Source organism: Gymnoscopelus microlampas (assembly GCF_963454915.1).
Source record: "Gymnoscopelus microlampas genome assembly, chromosome: 12".
NCBI lineage: Eukaryota > Metazoa > Chordata > Actinopteri > Myctophiformes > Myctophidae > Gymnoscopelus > Gymnoscopelus microlampas.
Genome location: NC_139949.1, coordinates 18,185,695 through 18,195,076, shown reverse-complemented (window position 1 = coordinate 18,195,076; position 9,382 = coordinate 18,185,695). Strand labels below are relative to the sequence as shown.

At 38.4% G+C, this 9,382-nt stretch overlaps 1 protein-coding gene across 1 annotated transcript in view; it reads left to right on the top strand.

Moving 5' to 3' along the window:
• Positions 1 to 4,256, top strand: part of pitpnab (phosphatidylinositol transfer protein, alpha b) — a 30,370-nt gene extending 26,114 nt beyond the window's left edge. The window contains exons 10-12 of the mRNA XM_084074613.1: positions 1,018 to 1,140; positions 2,408 to 2,488; positions 4,165 to 4,256. Coding sequence (XP_083930739.1) covers positions 1,018 to 1,140; positions 2,408 to 2,455 — 171 coding nt within the window. The 3' untranslated portion in view covers positions 2,456 to 2,488; positions 4,165 to 4,256. The remainder of the gene's footprint in view (positions 1 to 1,017; positions 1,141 to 2,407; positions 2,489 to 4,164) is intronic.
• Positions 4,257 to 9,382: the final 5,126 nt, after the last annotated feature.

The following is a 9,382-nucleotide window of genomic DNA, read 5'->3' as shown; positions in this document are numbered from 1 at the left end:
ACTAAACCACTTTGAACCTGGTGTCCCTATTTTGGGCAAGCTCACAATGCATTGCATCACAATGCTTTGTGAGCTTGTCAATCAGCTATTTTCCCTACTTTTGCATGACACTGTCATATGAAGAAGTATGAAGGGCATTAATTCATGAAAGAAATGGTTTCTACCCGACAGCCATTTAGCGGAAACAAGCTCACTGTACATGCAACTATTCTTAATAAGTTCAAGATCAGAAACATGGCCCTGACTTCCTGTGATATTAGAAGATCAGATAAAGGCTAAAGAGCCAGTGAGATAACAGAGACAACTTCAATTTCATATTGTACACCTCATTATTGTACACCTCATTGATATTCACCTCATCGTACCCCTCATCGTGTTGGACAGCATATTAATAGTCACGATATCACTAGCAGTTCCGCCTCTGTGTCTCAGTTGGTTTTCTCACTGGGACTTATTGAGCAACATGTTTATGACCCATAATAACGACAGTGACACAGTGTCTTAGTGTGTCTTGTACCTGAGGTGCTGTCAGCTCAGGGTGTCAACTGAGAGTGGAAAAGTACTGCTCTGCACGATGCTGCACATTGGCATGTGGTGGCCTCTAGTGGTCCAACATGGTATTGCATGGTGGAATAATTCCCTGATGCTCTATTTCAGTGTCTCTCATGTCTGGTCCCGGGGACCTTTAATGGGTTTCTTAGTCATATAATCACAGTCTAATGTAGACCTGGGGCAGTCTGGGACTGCAATACCAGTAATACCCAATAGAATTAAGAGCTAGCATCAGTCTGGGTTGGTGGGACTTGTGGATCCCTGGTCTATACAGTAAAGAGCATAGACTGTACTATTTCAATGTTGTGTTAATTTTATAGACATATTTGTTATATTTATTGTTTAACACTTATTCTGTTTCTATTTTTATCTCTATATTGTTTTGTCTTGTATTTAATTCTACGGTAGTGTTGACTCACTGAGTCAGTCTGAGCTAATTGGTTTCTCTTATTTTTCTTCTTTCAGCAAGAGAAGCGCTTGTTCACTAACTTCCACCGTCAGCTCTTCTGTTGGATCGACAGATGGATCGAACTGAACATGGAGGATATTCGTCGCATGGAGGAGGATACACGCAAGGAGCTAGATGAGGTGAGCAACAGAACAACAACACAATGACTGGAAGAAAACTTCTGGAGATCTGGTTTCATTCAATCCTCCTGGCACATAGTCAATGTGTCATTTTACAATGAAACTGGTGGAAAGTAACTGTACTTTAGTACAATTGTGAGGTACTTTTACTACTAGAATATGTCCAAATTTCAATACTTTTACTGTACTTCTACTCCACTACATCTCAAAGGCAAATATTGTACTTTTTACTCCACCACAATTATTTGAAAACTTTAGTTACTAGTTACTTTGTAGATTTAGATTATTATTACAAAACATACATTTACCACTTCAGCCCTATTTAAACTTTGGCTATTTGAAAATAGCCGTGACACATTGTGAGCTTGTAGATCTGCTATTTTCAAAAGATTTTTAACACATTCCATGCCAGTTTAATATCATAATGTACTCACCACTGCCAGCGGTTTATTGTTGTTTTTTTGTTTTTTTCACCTCGCCACAGACCTCTCTAAATACCTTATGATCGCGCGTTCAACTGTTTGTAGACACACAGGGTAGCTGTGTGAGTGTCCCAGAGAAGAAATTTTCAATCGGCGACATTTTGCAGTAGTCGCAGTTTCCAAAAAATGTTTTTAACAGCGTTCAGCGCGGAGAAAAACAACACCGAGATAATGGCGATTTAGCGGAAGCTTTAGAGCGGCGGCGGATGGGAACGAAAATCTTCGATTGACATTCATTTCCGTTTCCGGGTGTGCTACAATGAAATGTGTCACTGCGAGAGAGAAAAAAAAAAAGACTACTTCGCGTAGAGCTACGCGACTGGCACGCTGCGCTGTTATTTAGGTTTGCGTAGATCTACGCGATTGGCATGCGATGGGTTAATACATTTTAGACATTATGATAACTTGTGAAACAGGACATTCTACTTTTTGTACTTTAAGTATATTTTGATGCCAATACTATTTTGATTGCTGGACTTTTACTTGTAACACAGTGTTTCTGCATGGTAATATTGTTACTTTCACTTAAGTAAAAAAAATGAGTTTTTCTTTCACCACTGCAATGAAAGCGGGAGTAACAAAGCAAAGCAAACTTGATTAAAATATGTGTGTCAGTAACCCTGACACATTATTTCTTTGAGTAAATATATGTGTGTGCGTGTGTGTGTGTGTGTGTGTGTGTGTGTGTGTGTGTGTGTGTGTGTGTGTGTGTGTGTGTGTGTGTGTGTGTGTGTGTGTGTGTGTGTGTGCGTGCGTGTGCGTGTGTGTGTGTGTTTGTGTGTTAGATGAGAGTTAAGGACCCAGTGAAAGGGATGGTGGCTCTAGAGGACTGAGTGTGTTGGACTATGAACGCTGCTGCCCATCAGGTAGGAGAAAATCTATTTAATATTAATGATGATGACACAGCATTGATTATCCTGCTTATACCATAGCCACAATTAACCACTTATGTCTTGTACTGTATACTTTGTTCAAGAAATAGTGGAAATAGCAGTCCTAAGCTCAGTCCAACGCGTGACATGTTCTGAGCTTGTCCTGTAGATCCGTTATTTTAGCTATTTTCAAATTCTTTGAAAATGTAGAATTGTGTTGTTGTTTTTTGTTTTCTTTTAAAGATTTTAGAAAATTCAATTCAGCTCAATTAGTGCCAAATCACAAGTTGTCTCAAGACAGACACATTGCCACCCCCACCCAGAGCAAGCATTGTTGCGAACATCAGGCAGAACCAGGCTCTATGGTGGACAGCCATCTGCATTGACCGTGTCTGGGGGGAAATTGTTGCCTGTAATGCCCAAAATAGGTATTTGGAAGTGGTTTAAATTAGAAGTAGAGTTTATTCGTATTTTTGGGCAATATGTTCTAGATTCGGCAGTATCTCTTCATCAATCTTGGAATAAAAGTTAGCCTACCTTCCTACTCCAGCAAGTGGGAGAAGCTCTGGTAACGACCTATAAACGAGTCCCAGCTGAGTCAATTTCCTCACTATAGTGAGTCACCTCTTTTAGAACAATATCAACCCATGGGTTTTGTGTTCCCCAAAAAGGTTGAAACAACTTTTATTATACATATTCATTTAGAACGGTGATGAGACTTCATCCATGTGGTTTTCTGAAAATAATGCACACCCTCCAGCCAATATGGCCTGAATGGTTGAAAGCATCACAACAGTGAATTCAATATGTTTATCTTTACTCTCAATCTCTTCAATCTTTTTTTATCATCAAAACTTTATTTGAGTTTTTACTTTTAACAGAACAAATAATAAAACAAATATACAAATAAACATGTAAGAAAATTAATATTCAAAGAAAATCAGTAAGACAATTAAACAACAATAGTATACAAATATACATGTATATTATGAGAGCACAAAATATATAAAAAATGTATATAAAGGGAAAAAAAGGAAAAAGAAAGAAAATAAGGATTGAGAAAAGAACCCCCCGCCCCCAAAAGAAAAACGTATTTTTCACAACCAATAATGCAGCATCATATAGCATATCATATGTATGTAAAAATAACAGTGAACAATCAAAAGGGCATTACCTGACCATAGACAACATCAAGGGCCTACAATATGACTAAGGTAAACATTCCACTTAAATTATTTATCCAAAAATATTTATCCAACTGGTTGTTCATCCTAAAAGATAACTTCTCTAAAGCAGCCACAGTTCCAAGCTGAGAGAACCACACATGTCAATCTCTTCAATCTTAATATTATTTTTATTACGGACTTGCATGTGTTACCATAGGGTAATTCTTATTACAGTTCCTGATGGCATACTTGCAGTATGCTCCGCAAGACGGTCACATACAGTAGGCATCTTTTAAAACGGCCCATGTAAAATGTACCATCACAAGGACAAGTTAAATAATAAATGACAAAGGTGGTAGAACAAGAATAACATTTATCTTACTACTATCATAAGTATTTTTCAGTGAAAAACTGTGTATGTGTGTAATGAATGTAAATATCCCCATTCTCTCTCACCCCTCTCTCTCTCTCTCTCTCTCTCCCCCTCTCTCTCCTAAACACTAGATCAGACCAGTGAACCCAGACACCAGCGGATTGACTTCCATTTCCTACTCCAGCTGACATCGGTCAACCTGGTCCAACATCCCAGCCTCACCTCCCAAACTCCCCCTGCCTCCCCCGACTCAAAAAAGCCCTTCTAGGTACAATGTGTTCATTTTTCAGGGAACTAGACCCATACTACTCTCCATGTCCAACTCCGACCGTGTCCTCAGATCAGTTCCTGCTCTCCCTACCCGAAAGAAGAAAGAAAACAGCACTGCCTTTTTATCCTGCATAGTCTGTTCCTCTCTGCATGCTGCTCTGAAGTCTCCAGTAGCAACAATCCAAAACCTTTCAGATGTCAGTCGGTCCTCTCTCTCTCTCTCTCTCTCTCTCTCTCTCTCTCTGTCCCTCTCTGTTTCTCTGTAAACCATTTCTAAGCTACATAGTGTATATACCTCAATACATTTACTCCCTGTATATATATATATATATATATATATATATATATATACTGTGTATATATATATATATATGCAGGGAGTAAATGTATTGAGGTATATAAACAGGTTTTCTTTTATTATTTGTTTTTCTTCTGTAAGTTTGTGTTTTTTTTTATTACATACTATTCCGTTAGTATTTTCCTTTATCATGATTTTGAAAAAGCACTTATGGCTCCTTTCTTCCATTCCTATCATTCTCGCTCTGGGGGTCATTTCCTGTTGTTCACTCAGATCAGAAATACAACTCGGCAAACACACATAAAAGCTGTACTTTCAAGGTTGAGTTGAGCTCATCGTTGACTCACAAGCAAGTTTTGTTTTTGGATGTGCTACTACTCTCTCAAGCCAGTCGACTATTTCACAATCTCTGAACGCTGCATAGAGTGTAACTACGCCTCTTGAAAGCCGAGAACCGAAGCTGTCATCTGTTCGTCATTTCCGTGTTGTTGTTATAATTATATTTTAAAATACCTTTAAAATATATTTTAGAATTTCCATTTCTGCTAAGCAGCAATATACATGCTTCGACTAATTTGATTTACAGTATGAAAGATTTACCCGACTGTAAAGACGAAACAGCTTTACTCCAAAATCCTTTCCAGCGCTTCCGTTGGGCAGACTGTTTAGGCGAAAGGATTTGAACATTGTGTGAGCCAACAGTCTGGCTGGAGAGACTACTGTGCTACTAACCTACCAGCCGGGTTATTCTTTCCCAATATGTGATGTATTATGACATTCCCTGAATTTCTTCTTCACTAGCGTGTTGGGTTTGTGTGCGTGTGTGCGCGTGCATGTGTGTGTGCATGTGTGTGCATGTGTGTGTGTGTGTGTGTGTGTGTGTGTGTGTGTGTGTGTGTGTGTGTGTGTGTGTGTGTGTGTGTGTGTGTGTGTGTGTGTGTACAATGTACATACAGAACGTCTTTAATGTGTGTGTTAGTGGCATCAGTTTCCTATCATATTTCACCTACATCATTTCTATTTTCATATTCCTCCTCCTCAATTTGTCTGGAACGATTGATTGATTGATTGATTGATTGATTGTTTGAATGGTGTGTAATGGAAAAGCTGGTCTAAAACATATCACATAATATACACACACACACACACACACACACACACACACACACACACACACACACACACACACACACACACACACACACACACACACACACACACACACACACACACACACACACACACACACACACACACACACACACACACACACACACACACACACACACAATACAGTGTACAATACAGCTAGCCCTGGCTTTAGACTGACAGCTTTTCCACCCAGTCTTGTCCTTTGTTTCCTCCTGGTAGCTAGTTATATCATCCATGTCCAGTCTGTTTTGTTACATCTTTCCTTATAGAGGGTTCTATAGATACGCACATTAATTAAATTAATCAATATGGGACACTTTTTTCCCCAAATATCAACCCATCTGTGATATCACATCCCTGAAGTAATGTGATTTTAATTTCTTTTTTTTCTGCAAGAAATATTACATTACCTGACCTCCCTGGTTGCCAGAGTCCTCCTCCCCCCATGTCTAACAGTGTAGTATCCAAGTAGTATTTTAACCACTTATGCCCTATTTTCAAAATAAGAAAAATGTTTGAAAATGTTTGGGAAAAAATGAGGATTTGTGAACATTTAAATGTTTTTGAAAATGTCCAAAATAGGCACGTCAGAGTTAATGTGGTTAAATGCACCTTAATGGCTCTTGCCCCCTTCTGCCATTTTCTCACTCCTAATGGATAAGCAGTATTATCCAGTGATAGCAATAACTTCCATGACTCTTTCCGTCTCTGTTATTGTTGTTGGCCACTGTTGTTTCCAACACCACAACATTTGTAGTCAACAAAGGAGCTCAAACTGGGGGGTTTTGGAAGAAGATTAATTGGCGGAGACTAATTGTTCATAAACTGCTGATATTTTTTGGGGACTTTGGTCGGACTGGGCGATGTTTCTCCTGTTGGAGATTGAAGACTGACTCTTGTAATAGTGTGTGGTGTGTATCTATTATGCATGAGTGTACATGCGCGTGATGTGGCGTGTCTGTGAAGTGTTCTGATGCTCGCCAGGTCAGGTGGGAAGGGAACGATGAGAAGCAGAGCTTAAATGCTGTTGAATATCCTTTGTTCCGTTCATTCCTTACTTCTCCTCCGAGACCTTTCTCAGTAGTTTGATGACTTTAAAGAGCAAGCAACAGATTCATTTGAAGGGGAAGAGTGCCGAGCTCCAGTCTGAATTTAGGGCAGCTGAATCATATATTGGATGAAAAACAGACTTGTCATGATTTAAAAAAAGAAAAGAAAATGTCTTTAAAAGTATTGAGTGCTATACCTGTACAATTGTTCTGTCTCTCAACTTTACTAATGTAAACTCACCACAAGTCTGATGTAGCATGTGGGGGGAAACTGCTGATTAGTGACTGTAGCTGCTGCACATATTGTATAACTGTGAGTTATACTTTCGATCGATTGCTGTAGCTCACACAGATGAGAATGACTCTCTCTAAACCTTCTGCACATAAATGAAAGGATTCTGTTTATATGTCATTACTCATTACTGTGAAGAATTTTCTGTTGCTTTCTCTTTAAACAATATTTTAGCCCTCAAGCCATGCCCTTTTGTCATACCTCTCTCTCTCTCTCTCTCTCTCTCTCTCTCTCTCTCTCTCTCTCTCTCTCTCTCTGTCTCTCTCTCTCCCCCCTCTCTCTCTGTGCGTCCATCAATCTTCTCTCACTCTTAGTGTCTGTGATGACATGGGCTCCCAAATGAAACATGGAAATTCGTGGATGTACTGTATGTATCGATATTGTAAATAGTATATAAATTAATGTAGATGAACACACATATATATAAATATATATATAAGTCAGACTGTCCTGCCAAAACAACAGCACACTCTCCCATACTCAAAGCTCCGCTCCTGTAGCTGTAACTTAAGACATTACACTGTAGTGTCCACATTCAATAGCTTGCTATCGGTGGGGTAAGGAGTGCCGACTAGAAGGCTTGGCTAGTTGCTGTGTAGGTAACATTTCATCCTATAAGGAGGGATATTGAGAAATATTGAAAGCTTTGCGTTTCTGTGGACAACAGGGCATTACTCTATATTTTTATAGAGGTAATTTTGGTGGCCATTTTAGGGCTACGATATGTTCCAGCAAAGCAGTGTCTGTCTTGTATTTATTTGTGTGTGTGTGTGTGTGTGTGTGTGTGTGTGTGTGTGTGTGTGTGTGTGTGTGTGTGTTCGGTGAAATGCACAATGTTCTGTTCAGACTTGGCCAGTCAGACAGAAAACAGCAAAAGGATGAGTTTGCGCGGGCTTGTAGATTTTAAGGTTTTAAACATCCCCTGCTCAGCGTGAAGGAGTATAATGAATAACACTATATTGAAAGACGAGGAAAGATCCCCTAAATCTCTCTCTTCTGCCTCTCTCTCGCTTTCTTCCTTCCCTGCCACCTCTCCTTGGCAGGACAGTGTATAAATATATTTTTGTTCTCTGAATGTTGTTGTACCTCGTTGTTGGTCTCCGTACCACACACTTCTCTCGTTGAACACGAACATGGCAGCAGCCCTTGGTCAGTGTAGTTAGCTGATAGTTGTTGACCATGAAATGAACCTTGGTTTGCTGTGTTTTGTTTTGTCCTCTGGTTTCATTAGGCAATGGGGTGGGGTGGGGGGGGTACTTTGGGGGTGCACCTTTTGTCTGGTATTTGAGGGTTTGTGCTTAAAGTATGTAAAAAAGAAAAGGAATATGATTGTTAAGAGATATACTAAAATAGGTCCATTTTGATTCCTAGTGAGAGATATATGGTTTAAAAGAGACAATCTCATTGTTAGATTCCTCGATTTATAATCGGAATATGAAACCAAATGATTCCAGAACCACAAGCTGTTTTTAAACCCTTTTCTCTCTGTCTCACTCCTGTTGACCGTCTCCTTTTTTTTCTTTCTTTTATTGTGAATTTGTGCCTTTTTGTCATCTTATCTTCCAATAACACTACTGTACATTGGAGAAGTAAAGAAATGAATAAAAATAAGTAAAGCAACTATATACTGTTCTATTTGTATTTCTTTTTTTCTTCAGTCCAATGCAGAAATTTAATTCAGAACATCAAGAGGGAATGTAAACATGCACGCACGCACGCGCACACAGACGCACACACACGCACACAGCTATATGTATGTATACATACATATACATATATATACATACATACATACATACATATATATACATACATACATACATATATATACATACATACATACATACATACATACATACATACATACATACATACATATATATATATATATATATATATATATATACACACACACATACATACATACATACATACATATATATATATATATATATATATATATATATATATATATATATATATATATATATATATATATATATACACATATACAATAGTGATTATTATTATTACAAAACATACATTAACCACTTCAGCCCTACAGTATATACATTTACTCGCAAGTGAGCTTGTAGATCTGCTATTTTCAAAATATTTTTTTATAAATGTTTATACATTTGAAAACTTGTGAAATGGGGTGTTATGACCCTATAGGGTCATATTATGTATTTTTTCTGTGTTGCCCTGTGTATATCTTTTTGTTTCCCTCATTGGTGTGTGTGAATGAGTGACTGATTGATTACCAGCTGACGTGAATGAGTGGTGTC